Source organism: Rosa chinensis, chromosome 4 (genome assembly GCF_002994745.2).
Source record: "Rosa chinensis cultivar Old Blush chromosome 4, RchiOBHm-V2, whole genome shotgun sequence".
Lineage (NCBI taxonomy): Eukaryota > Viridiplantae > Streptophyta > Magnoliopsida > Rosales > Rosaceae > Rosa > Rosa chinensis.
The window spans coordinates 38,494,159-38,510,300 of NC_037091.1; the positions used below are offsets into that span (position 1 = coordinate 38,494,159).

General features: G+C 38.0%; 1 protein-coding gene across 4 annotated transcripts; it reads right to left on the reverse strand.

The window, feature by feature from the left end:
* Positions 1 to 4,542: 4,542 nt before the first annotated feature.
* On the reverse strand, positions 4,543 to 8,159 carry LOC112200049 (pentatricopeptide repeat-containing protein At1g62720). Of its 4 annotated transcripts, XR_005809200.1 has the most exons (4): positions 6,116 to 8,159; positions 5,262 to 5,486; positions 5,085 to 5,162; positions 4,543 to 4,803 (listed from the first exon to the last, which is right to left on the reverse strand). XR_005809200.1 is itself a non-coding variant. In XM_024341049.2 (2 exons), exon 1 carries the CDS (start codon positions 8,039 to 8,041, stop codon positions 6,137 to 6,139), a length of 1,905 nt encoding a protein of 634 aa, XP_024196817.1. In that variant the 5' UTR covers positions 8,042 to 8,159; the 3' UTR covers positions 4,847 to 5,486; positions 6,116 to 6,136. The 4 variants fall into 4 exon arrangements, 1 of the variants encoding a protein (XP_024196817.1); XR_005809199.1 differs by having other exon boundaries at positions 4,543 to 4,795; positions 5,085 to 5,486; XR_005809198.1 differs by having other exon boundaries at positions 5,085 to 5,486.
* Between the last annotated feature and the right edge of the window lie 7,983 nt (positions 8,160 to 16,142).

Below are 16,142 nucleotides of genomic sequence, written 5' to 3' on the forward strand. Positions count from 1 at the left end.
GTAACAGCAACCATACCAAAATAAATAATTGGTTGATATTGAAGTATGTCTGCTTAGACTTAAGGAACATTTGTAAATAAGAAATTCGGATTCAAATTTGCTCACCACTTCAGTAATTGAAAGTGGCAACACTAGGCTTTATGCCTTTCATTGTCATGTATTCAAACAGAGAGAGTGCTTCTTTGACTTTTCCTTCCTTTCATTTACTGCTGATTAGGGCATTGTAGGTATATGCATTTGGGGAAATTCCACTATCAACCATGCAAGACAAGAATTTCCGGGCATTTTCCCACTTGCCTGATCGGCAAAGTCTATATATTAGGGTGTTGAAGGTGACAGCATTTGGGGTGGTTCCTCGATCCTTCATTGTTTCAAACAGAGTACGTGAGTACACTATCCCAATAACCCATGTTGCATAATCCATTAGTAGTTTCCCCAGCATTGCTCATCTCCTGAAATAGGGTCAAGACCTCATCTATTCGTCTTTCTTTAAAAAGGCTCATCTCTTGGAAGTGAGTCCTGGAACATCCTCACCCTCTGAGCCAGCAATACATATGCACCAGGCGGTGTGGAAGTGGGGTACTGAAGTTACGGAGAATAACAAGGTTACAAAAGGTGGTTTTTTTTTTTTAATCAGATAAACAACTTAAATACTATAATTAGTTTTTTATGAGTCAAATTCACAATTTACCATGTACGAATGAGAGACTATGCCACTAGACCAAATAATACTATGACAAAAAGTGATTTTATATTTCCTTGGACTTTATTTATTTATTAATTTATGCTCACATATTATACAAATTTTTGTATAAAATAAAATAAAAAGAGATACTTTTATATAAAAAAAATTTATAATGATTTTGAGAAAGAAAAAAAAAAATTTGTCAAGGCATTCAACTGCGGGTGGTGGCTCTGGCTCAATATCCTTTGAAGGTCTCAACGTGCACCGGGATGTGGTATTGTTATCTTAGTCTTACTCTTGGTTCGGCAAGTGCTCAGGCTTGGTCCCAAACTGGGCTCCAGCTTTAGAGCATTGCTTCGGCTTCATGGGGGTTTGAATGGTTTGTTGGATTCTTGGATATTGACAAGGGTTGGGCTAGGTGTTATGTTTTATTTTCTTGCACTATTAGAATAAGAGTTTTTGTCCATTTACCTTATTTCTAAAAAAAAAATTCCCACACGGCCACACCCCATTAAGATTTTTTTTTGTTTTTTATTTTTTTAATACAATTTTACCCTCACTCCTTTGTTACTTAGAGAGAGAGAAATCATAGGAGACTTCGCCGGATTCCGGTCACCGACCGCAGCCCACCGGATTTTTCTGAAAACCTCACCGGAAATGTTTATTGCCCCCAATAGACATCTATTGCCCCCAATAAAGGGGCAATAGAGGCCTATTGCCCCCCAATAGATGTCTATTGCCCCAATAGTCTATTGTCCCCTAATAGACGTCTATCAGCCATGTATTGCCCTCCAATAAACGTCTATTACCCCTCAATATATGTCTATTGTCCCCCAATAGAACTTTCGGTTGCCAGAATATGAACTAATTTCCCTAAATTTAGACAAATAAAACTTTGTTTAAAGAAAAAAACGAAGAGATTATATCAATTTAAAAATGTCTATTGCCCCCCAATATGCGCTTATTGCCCCCCAATATACTTTTAACACACTTCTATTGCCCCAATAGAACTTTTTTTCTTTCTTTCATTTTTTCTTCCATTCTGGGCCTTCTGCAGTTCTGCCCCCATTTAACCAAAAAAAAAAATACCAAAAATTGATTTGGGCACCCAGAGAAAAGCTCTGGGCACCCAATCATCTTTCTCCTCTGCCACAAGAATTGAATGGGGTTGAGAGATTCACGGCGTCGTCTTCATCCAGGTTGGCGACCCTGCTCCGACCACAACTGCTGGGAGAGGCCGGAAGACATGGACACGCGTCGCACGATGTACAAAATCGACCAGAACAACCCGGGATCTGACATGGCAGGCGAAACCGCCGCTGCCTCCATCGTGTTCAAGTCACGTGACTGCCGATCCACCAACGTCGGTGACGATCGATGGCGCCGGATCTACACCTTCACCGAGAATCACAGCCATCGACATCATCATCGTCCTCGCCGCCGGCCATCTAGACCAGAGAACGGAGCTGAAGGTCGTGCACTGGTTCGGAGCCTCTGTGTGTGTGTGTGTGTGTGAGAGAGAGAGAGAGAGAGAGAGAGAGAGAGAGAGAGAGAGAGAGAGAGAGAGAGAGAGAGAGAGAGAGAGAGAGAGAGAGAGAGCATTAATTAGACTAAGGGTAAAATTGTTATTTCAATTCAAATTGGATTAGTGGGAATAAAAATCTGTTGCTGAAGTAAGTGGGATAACTTTGGCTCATTTTGGGGCTTTTGGTCAAGAACCCTTAGAATAAAGCTACCGAACATCGTTTTTATGGGTGTAAAGAAAGATAAAAAATTTAGACATCTATTATTAGCCGATGTTAAGAATGACGCTAAGTGTAGCTTTTATATGCAACCAATGTATAATTTGAGTTTTAACATCAGTTTCTTAATGTGGAATTGATTTATTTTTTAATTATGACATTGTCTTAGCATAAGGAATAGCTTTACTTCCTTGTATATGATATAGACAATTCTTATATAACCGATGTACTTATTCTTCTGTGACATCAGTTATTATTATTATTATTTTTTTGAAGAGTCTGTTATTATTTCGTAAGATTTTTTTTTTCTTTAAATAGAAGTTGAATTCATTAAATCAACAGCAAAATAATTGAAGTTTACCAAAACTTACATAAGAAATCCGGCAAGAAAATTTGAAGTAACCTACCTAACCTAAAACAAACCTTTAAAGATCACTGTGGTACTCACATTTAAGCGAGCCTATACAAGAATGGAAAAACCTCGCCTCCTATGGAAAAGAAATCATTCAACTAGTCCGCACTTGCCAATCATGCAATTGTGGTACAAGCAATACACTAGAAACGTCATAGAAGACTTACAGAAGTTAATCCAACTCTCAATACGCTAATACATTAGGGCCCAGATTGCCTTGACCTGAGCCCAAGCTTGTAGGCCCGAACCCAAATCAAATCTTGCCTAGCAGGAAAGCTCCCCTACCCCACCAACCCAAGATTGAGCCCAGGCCCAAGCCTAAGCAAACAGAGGAGGAGCCTCACCGCACTGCTCCTTTGCCTTCGCCGCCGTCATGTCCTCCGGCGGCAACCCTTTGGACCACAACATCGGATTGAGAGCAGCAATTCGCCGGACTCGCCGCCTTGCCTCCCTGACTTGAACCACGCCGCTTCCTCGACCACCAACGACCAGTGATCGATCTGCCAAGAACAATCTAGAAACCAGAATCGATCGACCAACGACCTACAACGGATCGACCCTACGCCGGCCGGAATTCAAGCCGCTGCACTACGGACTACGACCTAGAAGCCCAGATCAGAGCAATCCAATCGAAGCCTCTTAGCCCGAATCCACTAACACGACCGCAACCCCTCCGACACCATCGAGCTGAACACGACTAGTCTTGCCGCGACTGCATTGTTTTGTTTTTGTTTCTTTTGCTTTAATTTCAAAGTCAAAAATGATTTGCTTTCCTTTTCATACATTAGTTCTTCATGAAAAACATCAAAATGAGCATACATATTGTAAGCCATCCAGACCCCCAAAAAAAAATATATATATTGTAAGGAAAACAATTTTCATTAATATTGATGCTTAAAGTGCATAACAACATCCCAAGTATTTCTATGAGTTTTTCTATTGGAACATCCAAATTTGCTCATTTGACCTTTATGCTTTTTACACCTCTTATCAAATTTTCAAATACTAAATTTACTCACTAAACCTCACTAAATAGTCTAAACTTTCTCAAATAATCTCACTCATATAATTTGCAAACAAATTATTATCTTTAAAATAAAAAATTTAGTCATTTCAATGATTTAATCACTCGATAAATCTTAACTAAATATACATTTCTTAATCAAACTTGAGTTTCAAAAATTAATGTCTAATCAATAAGAAAATGCCATGAACTATTATTTAAAAATTCTATTTTAGCTGTGCAAAAAAAAAATGAAGAAATCATTTGTTTTTATTCAAAAAAAAAAAATCATTCGTTTTTTTAATGTTTATTTTTCTGTATTTTTTGTACCACATGATTAATTATTTAAATATTTTATTTATTTTTTATTTTTTACAAATATAATGGATTGACTTAGATTTAAGTCATAAATCATAAGAGGAATTATTTTGCTTTCCCTCACCAATATGCGTTCAACATTTATATCATACATTTTTATGTCACATGATCTTAATACATTTTTATATATTTAATTCTTATTAAATATATATGAATGTTTTAATGAGTATGTAGTGAAATTGGAAAATGAAAATAGATAAGGAATACAATCTAATATTATTGAATTGGAAAGTCTACATAAAATAAATGTAATATTTTTTTGGTATAATTATTGTCCTTAATAGTCATTTTATAGTAGATTATATATGTCATTTAATAATTCATAATAGAGTGAGGTCAAGTGAGCAGATTTGGAGGTCCCAATAGAAACTCTATTTCTATTCATAAAATGTGGAAATGAGACAAAAGTTCTAAATCTATAACAGTTCATAAATATCTAGAACTAATTCACTAGAAACATAAAAGAAGGTGAGCCTTTGCCAAGACTTCATATCCGGTTTGTCCTACATTTCTCCTTCACTGCAGCTAATTTAGATTGCTCCTTCGCATGCTAATTTAGATTGCTCCTTTCATTCCTACACTCCTAAGCATCACAAACAAAGAGTATCAATTAATTAGCTGAACCAAAGTTCTCTCAACAAAATCAAAAACAAAACAATGGTTGAGAATCCACTATCATGAACCTCTGTTGTGTAAATAAACTAGTCAAAACAAAACACAACACAAGCAAGAACAAACTATACAGTCCTACCGGCATCATTTTCTCCTAACAGAGCAGTAACGATGTAAACAATACTAACAATAATTTCATACTACACAATAATGATGTAAACAATACTAACAGAGTAGAAGAGCAAGCCTAACCTTCAATTTTCTCCTTTACACACCCCACCTGTTTCGCATGCTTCTCATGAATCAGGTAAACCACCTCATAGTAGCACACTACACAACAAGGAAAACAGTAAGTTGTAAGACTATCCAACCCCCTTAAGAACCAAATACTTACCCTATGCCCTATACAGAAACATAGAGACAAATTACCTATTATCTCACGTATAAATTTGTACCTCCGAAAGAACCACTGTCTGAACTTCGGACAGAAACCTCAAGGCAATTAACCTCTTCTGAAATTATACAAAATATAAATACAAAGACGCGGTCCACAAATCCAATATAGGGAACCCAGTTCACTGACCTGGCAAATACATATCACAAATCCAATCCAAAATTTCAACTTATTTGTGGGGTAGATCCATAGATGTGCTCCTGTTAGAGTTGCCCACCAAATTAACAAATTGACAAAGAAACACAAACACACAATCGATGCAAAAAGGATGAATCGCTCCATAAAGGAATCTATTGATTCTCTCCTCAAATTTGATAAGAAGTTAGTCTATGATGCTCGAGCATGTACTTGATTTGAGTGCCTAGCTAAAGAAAAACACAGGAGGTAAATTACACTCGGTGAATTAAACATAATATCACTATCTGATGCGCTATACTTCTAAAACAAAATAAAAAATCCTTCCACATCAACACATGTACAGGTCCCAACATCTCCACACAAAAAAAACTTTGAGAACGAACATAAAAGGCAAGTGTAGTTGCTTTCCATATACATAACAAATTAGCATATAAAAGCTGAGAACAACAAATACGCAGAGTTTTAATTACCATCTCAAAAGGGGAGGTGACTAGCCATGGCTGGACAATTACATTACTGTGAGATCAAATCCCAAGCCATAACCTAAATCTTGTGTTTAGCAAAATGAGCAAAAACTTCTAGTCAATTCTTTTATTTGCGTGATCGTTACAAAATCATTCCTTACAAATACAGAAGGAAAAACTTTAGCAACTCTCGACTAATACAATGAACAATAAACTTATTGCCTGACCTTTTTAATTATCTCATAGATTCACTCTGCAGATGCAGCATGTCTTTTAGGACTGAAACTTCTCAAAGTTTTCAGCGTTTGCAGATCAGGCATCAATCCCTTTTGGATCATTTCCTTAACAAGCCTCAAAGCTTCATGTATTCTGTTAACTTTTATATAGCTATTGACCAAGGTTGTATAGGAAGCCATATCAGGAATATGACCCTTCAACACCATAAAACTAAAGACCTTCTCTGCCTTGTCAATTTTTCCATGCAAACAATAATCATGAAGTAGCATGTTGAATGAGATCTTGCTAACCTCCATACCATATTGAAATCTTTCTTCAAATGCTTTGCGAGCCTCTTCTGTCATCCCTTCTTTGGAGAGAGCATCAAACAGGTCTGTCAAAGTTAATATATTGGGCAAGATGCCCAGCCCTACCATTTCATCAAACAACCTTGTCGCTTCACCCCATTGTGATGTATTGCACATGCCATAAATTAGACAGCTGTAAGTGATATGGTCAGGATTTAGATCTCTTTGAGTCATTACCTGCAAAACAGTGAGGGCGTCCTTGGTCCTTCCCTTCTTGCAAAGAGCATCTATTACAGAGTTAAAGGTTACAACATCTGGTGGGACTTCTTCATCCTTCATTCTATTAAGCAAGCTTGTTGCCCCTCTCCATTGGCCAGAAAGGCACAATCCATGAAGTAATGAATTGTAGGTGACAAGATCAGGTTTTACACCTCTATGGATCATTTGTTCCACAAGATTAAGTGCCTCTGTTGTTTTTCCTCCCTTGCATAAAGCATCCAACACAGCATTGAATGTAACAATATTGGGCAAGATTCCACATTCAATCATACTTTTAAATAACTGTACAGCCTTTTCCCATTGACCAGACTTGCAATGACTGCTGATTAGGGCATTGTAGGTATACACATCTGGTGAAATTCCACTCTCAACCATGCAAGACAAGAATCTTTGGGCCTTTTCCCACTTCCCTGATTGGCAAAGTCCGTATATTAGGGTGTTGAAGGTGACAACATCGGGGGCAATTCCTTGATCCTTCATTGTTTCGAACAGATCGAGAACTTTATCCCAATCACCCATATTGCATAATCCACGAATTAATGAATTATAAGTGTAGGCATCCGGTACTACACTTCTGCTGATCATATCTTCAAATAGGGTCAAGGCCTGCTTGATATTTCTTTCTTTACAAAGGCTGTCAATGATTGGATTGTAGCAATCCGAATTCGGCTTAAACCTTCCATTACCATACATCTGCTCAAGTATCTTGATTGCATTAGTAGTCTTCCCAGCTTTGCATAACCCATTAATTACGATACCATAAGTGAATACATCACATGTGTATCCCTTATCTTCCATTTTCTGGACCAGCTTCACTGCTTCAGCAAGACAGCTATTCTTGCAAAGCCCGTGAAGCAAAGGATTCAGAGAATAACCACCAAGTTGAAAACCATGTTTAAGAGCAATTCCTAAAGCAGAGAAACCCAAGTCCACCCGATTCAGACGGCACAAGCAATTAATGATAATACTTATTGTACAAACATCAGGTTGGAAGTGAGCAGTACTCATCAGCTGCTTACACATAGAAACAACAGTGGAGTAATGCTTCATCTTGGAGAGTACCCCCAACAAACCATTAAAAGCCCTGATGGAGGGGATGGGTTTCATTTGAATCATGGAATTGAAGTAACCCAATGCTTCATCTAACCTAAGACAACCAGATTTATAACGAATGTCTACCAATTCCTCAAAATTAGTGGCGTCAATGTGAGAATGATTGACAGCAAAAGAAGAGCGACACTGGGTTCTGACAGACCCAAAAAGAGAATGGAAAGGAGGCTTACATTTGTAGAGAAGCGCTGGGGCTCTTACAGAGACAATTGTAGAGAACATCCTCGCCTTCAAAGGCATCGTGGGACTCTCTCAAGCTCTCAGCTAAAGTGGCAGAGATCACCCTCACTCTCTGGGAAGCAATTCATATGCAGCGTTCGACTAAGAAATCCAGGGGCATCTTCAACCCTTTCATGAATTTGACACTTCTAGTGTCATTACTATTCATTCAGATTTTACATCTTCAACCTCATTTGGTCAAAAGTTATAGTCATTTTAGAATTATCTCAATGAACAATAGGGTCCACCTCCTCTCCCACCAAAGTTATTTTGGTTTTCGTTCTACAAAGCTTAGCCATTTTAACTAAGCAAATGCCTCAAGGATCAATTTGACTACAGTTTCTAGTGGATTGGAGATGCTACATTTGAATTGGGAAAGCCAAAATGACTTTTGACACTAGGTGTTGAGGGTGTCCTCAACAATAACTTACCTTCTTACTGCAAATTACTGCTAGCCCATCTTCTTTGTATTCTGTAACCGACCCATTTTCATTTTGTACCTTCAGTTCATCAGTTGTGGTCCTAAACTTATGCTAGACAACTGTTATGTTTGGACTGTTGCTGGAATGCTGGTGCAACCACCTAGCTATATATTTTGTTATGGGTTAATTCATGTTTACCCAAAAATCACATTTATTGTGTCCATTTGCACCAACAAGTTTGTATTGTGCCCATTTACACAAATCTTAGAGGAAAAGACCTATAGGGCTAGTCTTTTCTAAACTAGTGCCTAATATGTCATATGCTGACTTTTGGGTTTAACCCTTGCTTTTTCCTAAAAAAAACTATTCACACTTTTGAGAAAAACAAAACTAGCCTTCAACATGCCCAAGTTTTTCACCTAACGGTTACTTTAACATGCAGAATCACTGCTGCTTGTTTCTATCTTAAGCTGAGTCAATTTTTTCTGAGAAATAGAAAGTCTAAGCCTAAAAATAGTACAGGAATAAGGCAGAAATAGATTAAATACTAAAACATCGAACTTAAAATAATGACAAGGTGGATGAGCAATCTGGAATTATTTATTCAAACATAATTACAGACTAAAAACTTCAGAGCCTCATTCTCAGGTAAACAGCTAAGAAGCTGTTTAGCTATCCATAAGAATGATTACAGATACTTACTTGTAATGAAAGCACACTACTTCATACTAGACAAGGAAGGAAGGAGCACACTGCTACTATGACATTCTTAAGAGAAGACTCTTCTGCTCAAGTTTTTTATCTAGAATTTTTCTGATGGTGGAAATTTTTCGATGCTTTACAAATGAAAATTAAGGCTCCTTATATAGGGAGCGGAACTCAAACTGGAATTCAAAACATCAAAATGTACAAAACAATTCCATGATTTTCTGCTTTCGTGAATGCTCCTGATGATGGAGGTCGGATAGGGAAAAGCAGATTTATTTAGGTGAAATGTTTTTCACCTTTCTTTTTGAAAAGCAAAAGCAGTCTTTTGGAAAAATCCAAAATTGCTTTCGGTGCTTTCTATACCTGCTGCTTCACATGTTCTCGTCTGTTTCTGAGTTGTGGCCAATGACAAGAGAGTTGTTATCCATCCGGGCCATTCAAGCAATAGTCTCATTGTCTTCGACATCTGTATCTACATACATCTTGTAGTGGTTGTCATTTTCAAGCTTTTTAACCCACTGTAAGCATGTCAGTGTCGAATCTATTTCTTTTCTCGTGAGAGATAGGAAAAGGTCACTGCTGATTACGTCAGGATGATCGTAGGCAGTGATTATTGTTTTCTCTCCTGCTGCCAGGAATGTATTTCTTGTGTCTTCTATGATGATCTTTTTGATATATTCTAGAGACATGGCCTTCATCCATGGGATGCTTGAGTTTGGTTGGCCATTGTATCCAACACAGGCGGGCTGAAGATATCTCCTTTGAATAATTCTCACATAATGATAGGGAGAAATGTATTCAACTTCACCGTTTGCCTTTTGAATCCATTCTGGAGGAGTGGATCTGAACTTTAGTCTGAGCATGTAGTCATTTTTCCTAACATTTTGGACTGTGTTGACGATGATAGGGGCCAAGCCTTTGAGATCATCATTCGTTTTGGTCCATAGATTATGGACAAAACCATTTTCAACAAGCCAAAGCTTGTGTTCTTGAGGATGTTCACTCTGAACAATTACTCCGTACCTTCCAATGTAAGGTCCTGCAATAATGAAGAGGGTTGGAGGAATACACGCCTCAGAATTATGACTTCCAATCAGATTATGGAATTCAAACCAATCTGATTCTTTTAATGTTATGATAGAAATTCTAGCACTTTGTGGATCTTCAAGATAATGAATTTTTCCACTTTGAACAGCACTCTGCTGTGTATGAGTTTCTTCAAACTGTGGTCTAGCATTTTCATAGAGTTCTTCAGCTAATGCGAAGAGAGCTGGGAACATCAGACCACTATTTCTTTCTTGAAAGGCAAATAACAGATTATCAAGGATTGCCTTCTTGTGGTAAGTTAGCCTCTCGCCAGTTCTGAACACAGGATCATCAAATGTTTGAAGTTCATAATTAAAAACATTTATTACTTCAGTTGGAGTAGGTTTGCTTTTTGGCAAAGCAACAGCCTTCAACGGTGACAGGACCCGCCCCGGATTTCATCCTGAAATCCGAAGAGGCCATGCGGGGCCCACCTTAGAAGAAATTCTACCAAAAATTTGACAGAATTTCCCCTAAAAATGGACAACCCAAAACCTGTAGAAAAACAATTACACTTCTAAATCATCCATCCTTATTCTCCTGAAGCCACCCTGCTCCCTATATCACAACATCTCTCATATCACAAAACAATTCTGAAACTTAAGAATATTAATCTCAAGAGTTATCAGAGCAATCTATTTCTCAGGCGTACAAGAAGGTAGAATACAAGATAAACGACCAATACTTTTATAATGCGGAAGCTATGACAGCTATGCCTCAACCCCAAGTACGCTCGACCTCAAGCTAAACTGGCCTGCAAACTGGGCAGTTAAAACCGAAGGGCCCAGGGGAAAACATTTAAAATCTGTTAGAGTGAGTGGACGAAAAATAAGTGATTTCAAATGAATAAATAAAACTTAATGCTTTCCCAAGTTATTCTCTAAAACCTCGCATGCAGTAACAATCTTGGAAATACTTTTAATCATCCTCTTTACTGAAATCTCAATCACGTAACAAGAACATCTTGAAATCTCTTAAAATCTCATCCTCAATCCTTATAAAAACATCATTTTCATGAGGCTCGTTTGATGACTAGAAAGGACTGCTGTCTAGTCATCTCATGCCATCTAAGAGGGACTGCCACCCAGATGACGCATCGGAAGGGACTGCCAACCGGAATAGGAGGCGGTGGATAGATGGGACTGCCAACTAGCCACATGTAGTAGACGGGACTGCCGACTAACCACAGGTAGTAGACGGGACTGCCGACTAACTACCTCATGTCATCTGGAAGGGACTGCCAACCAGGTGACGCATCGGATGGGACTGCCAACCGAGCTGTAGTCTAGAAGGGACTGCCAACCAGACTATTACCTAGAAGGGACTGCCAACTAAGTAAGATACGCATGCGCCAAAACTGGCCTCCTTAATAAACTGAATAGCCTCCTCAAGAACTGAAAATAACCTCTTTCAATCACTTGCTTTCGGAAAGAAACTCGATATTACCTCAATAAATCAATAATAATTCACCGAAAGCATAACTCAGTAATAACTCACTAACTCAATCCTCGATATCTCAATAAATCCTCGAAAGCATAATCACATACTCTATAATTCAATAATTGCTTTCGGAAAGAAAGCTCCATCTAACCCAAGTCTGATAAGTGTGGAATTCAAAACCCAATAAATCTCGATAAATCAATCATGCTCAAATATTTGCTAAATCCCTCGCACTCGTATATCTTCATAAAAACTGATATTCGAAAACAATAATTCTCATAATATTTTTCCGAATCAGTCACTTCCCGAAAATCATTTCTCAACTCAATAACTCATGAATGACTATCTCAAAAATCTACTAAAAGCCCTCGGGAAGGAATTTCAATACTAATCTCGTAATCCATAAATAAATCTCGATAAACTAAATCTCAAATATTCAAAACATAATTAAATCTCAATTGGAAGAAAATAATAATAATAATACTGCATGCGGAATTAATTTAAAAACAAATGTCCACTCACATTACTATTTAGGCGACCATGCATACGAGTTCCTTCGTCGAGCAATAGCTCGGTACATCGCCCTGTACACAATTATAATTCGCGAATAACAATCCGGAAATTAAATACAATTCCCACATCAATTCCTCATAAATCAACATTTTCATTTCTACTCCAATTTAACCCAAACTTCACCATTAGTACCAATTCATTAATTGAAGGTTTTTAGGGCAAAACTGAGAGAAATCCGATAGTGGAATTTCTCATAAACCAATAACCAAACTATTGAACTTCAGAAATTCTGATTAACATCCAAACCTCCTCCAATTTCCACCAAACACATATCCATAAATTCATAACAATATATACTAGTCAATAGACCAAAACAACTCACCAGGATAGGCCGGACGCGCTCTCACGCGCCGCCACAGGCAACTGCGCCTGGCCCACGAGCCGCCGGTCAACCACCATATCTGGCTACCAAATTTTACCAGCATCAACAACTCAATATTCTAAGAATCTTTCATAACTGTGGCCAAGTCAGAAAATACCTCTAAGTGGCCGAACAATTAAGCAAACCGAAGTAGAGTAAAATTTTCTAATTATGCTTTCTTCCTCCACGCTGCAAATCTCTTCAAGATATTTGGGGAGCTTCAAGTACGCCTCAAGACGCTTCTAAAAAGCCTGACTTTGTCGCCAGAGGTGGCCGGAATTTAGGTCAACGGTCACCTGCTACAGTAAACTTCAAGGACCCGATACGTCGTTTTCCGGCCAAGCCGCCGTGAGCCACCACCGTAGGGGCCAAGAGGAGGTCAAGACGAGTCTGTAGCCACTGATTTGACGCTTTTTGGTGGTCGGAAAGAGAAAGCAACCGGAGTTGCAGAGGAGAGAGAGAGAGAAAATGCGTAGAGGAGAAAGAGAGAGCGTGCGGGAGGAGAGAGAAGGAGAAAAGAAAGTTACCTGGCCCAACAGTAAAAATTTCAAATATATACTACTTACTGTGAACAGTAACTTTTACATTTTCGCTTATAACTTCCACATACGAGCTCCGATTTTTACGTACCACATATGCACGCGCTCGGTTTAACGTCCTCTACAACTTTCATGAAGGAAATTTTCTCAAATTTTGACCCGAACAAAAAGTCAACTTTTAGGGCCCCCTAAAAACATTGAAACGACAGTAAAAGTGAAAGTAAAAGTTATTTACCGTCCAAATGACTAGTAAACCGGTGAATTCGGGTTCGGGACGTCACAAACGGTCTTGATGAGCCTTTACCGTCTGCCATTTGAGACGGACTAGCCAATCCTTTACCCTGGGATTGATCAGTTGTGGCTAGTCCTTTTGGACTTAGCAGAAACCTTTTGAGGATTTTTTCTTTAGGATCCTCAACAGCTTCACGTTCTTTCCCAGTTCTTCTGTTTTTGGGATTGCGACCTTCGTCGTTATCTTTTCGGCTGAACATCACCATTTCTCTGGTTAAGGCATTTGAAAGATAGTTCTCGTTTCCTGCAATTAATTCAACATTATAATCATATTGGTTAAGAAATAATTGACAATTTGCTAGTCTTCCTCTATCAGCAGCTTTATCAAGTTTAAAATTTTTAAAGTTTTTTACTCTAGCACAATCGGTGCGTACAGTAAAGGGTTTTCCAAGAAAATTTGGAGAATTTAAAATTGTTTTCTTGACAGCCAAGATTTCTTTTTCCCCTGTGGGATAATTTAGTTCTGCAGGGTTGAATTTGCCGCTACAAAATTTACAGATCTTTTCGATGTTAGTTTCAGGTTACCAGAACTACACCGGACCAGTAATTATCACTCGCATCTGTTTGGAGGATAATTTCATCATTTTCCTCTGGTTGTGGTAGAGGAGGGAGATTTTTGCATAGATTTTTTATCTGCTTCACAATTTTTTCATCATCTTCTGTGAAGTTCCATTTTCTCTTTGAACTTGTTTTAGGAGATAACATTGCTGTTAATCCTGAGATTTTGGGAATGAAATCTCTCCCATAATTGATAACTCCTAAGAATCTTTCTAGACTCTTAGCATTAGGAATTCTATCTGGGAATTTCCAGATTTTCTCAAGGATATGGGGTTGGAGTTTTATCACTCCATTCTTGATGTTTATTCCTAGGAAATCAACTTCATCGAGGATAAAGAAGATTTTCTTTTCACCTAAGATAATTCCATGCTGAACTATCAGCTTTACAACCTCGTGGAGGTGTTTCATGTGTTCTTCTCTGTTTTTGGAGAAGACCAGGATGTCATCAATGTAGACGACGCAGAATTCAGCCACATGTTTAAAGATGTTATCCATCTTTCTCTGGAAGATTGAAGGGGCTTATTTTAGACCAAAAGGCATTACTAACCATTCGTAATGACCTTGTGGTGTTCCAAATGCAGTGAGAGGAATACTCTCAGGATGCATCTGGTTGATCAGTACTCTTACTTGAGCAATTTGATAACCGTCCTTGACAGTTTTTTTGTTGACATCTCTATAGTCAATCACCATTCTAGATTTTCCTCTAAGGTTTTCTGCATGATTTCTCACATAGAATGCTGGAGTATGATGAGGGCTAGTGGATGGTTGAATTAATCTCTTGTTCAGGAGATCTTCAATATCTTTTCTGAATTCCTTTTGATCTTCCTCTTTGTACTGAGGAATTGCTTTGACATGACAGATGACATTCATGTCATGCAATCTTAATTCACAGACCACTGGGTCTTTTTCTCAAAATTTCTGGGGATCTACATCGATATTTTGTTCGAGTAGTTTCTTGATTTTATCAAGAGTAGGAATTTTCTTAGATTCAAGCTTATTCTGGAAGTGCTTGAGGTTATGCTCATGTATGAAACTAGTTTCTTCTTCTTCACTAGTTTCTTCTTCTTCGTCAGAAGATTCTTCAACAAGTAATTCTTCTTGTTGTTTGATTTGGAGTATATATGGTTTCGAATTTGGGCTTGTAGGTAAGATCACCACTATTCTGTTGCCATTTCTAATATTGTGCAGTAAAGTTTGGACCTACTACACTTTTTCCTTGTGTAAGTCGGTCTGCTCAGAACACCCGTTCTCTTTTTCTGAAGCCTATTGCTTCTTCATCCTGGATGAATATCTGTTGGAGAATAAAATCATTTCCCAACAAGAAATCAGATCCTTGGGCTTTAGATTGCCAAACATTGTGGATGATAAATGTTCCTCCACTAATGGTGATATGAACATTTTTTGCTACTTTGTTCATTGTAAGGTGACTTCCATCAAACGTGACACCAGTAGCTATTCTCTTCTTTTCTTCTTTCCAGAGTTCTTCTGGAATTGCAAATTTCTTTGAAACAGTAAATCCCTATCCATTATCTACAAATGCATGTAGATGATATTTCTTGTGGTCAGGGAATTTTAATCCAATCTATATGTAGTTGCTGTATCTACTAGTAGAGACGATTTTCGACTGTTGAAGCTCATGTCCTTGAGCTTGTTCCTGTGGTATAAATGGTTTGCATTCTTCTGGAACAATTTCTGGTGATTCAACCAGTTCTATTTCTTCATCGATTTTTTCTTCCTTTAATTTTGAGGAAGATGGTTTCATAATTTCTTGGAACAAGGGCTCTAGTTCTTTCTCTTTTTGTTCAGAGAAATATTCTTCGTATTCTTGTTCAACCAATTGGCTGATAAGGCCATGCTTGGTTTTTCTTCTTGCTTCAGCTATGAAGCATTCTTTGTGATAAGTCTTTTTTGACTCTTCACAAAACATAGGGAGTCCATTCTTTTCGTGACATAGGCAGTAGTCACAAACAAATGTACCAGGGTTCACCTGATAAGAAGACATTAGTGATTCTGTCTTACTTTCTTCCCAATTTTTGACTTTAAGAACATTCATCTGTCTAGATTCTAAGTACTCTACTTCAGAATTTGTTTCAGAGTCAGATGATGATTCTTCTTCTTCATACCAGGCAGAGTATACTAACCTG

Bases quoted from the DNA above. Each gene is read 5' to 3' on its own strand.
- LOC112200049 (XM_024341049.2), bottom strand. From the start codon at position 8,041: ATGCCTTTGAAGGCGAGGATGTTCTCTACAATTGTCTCTGTAAGAGCC.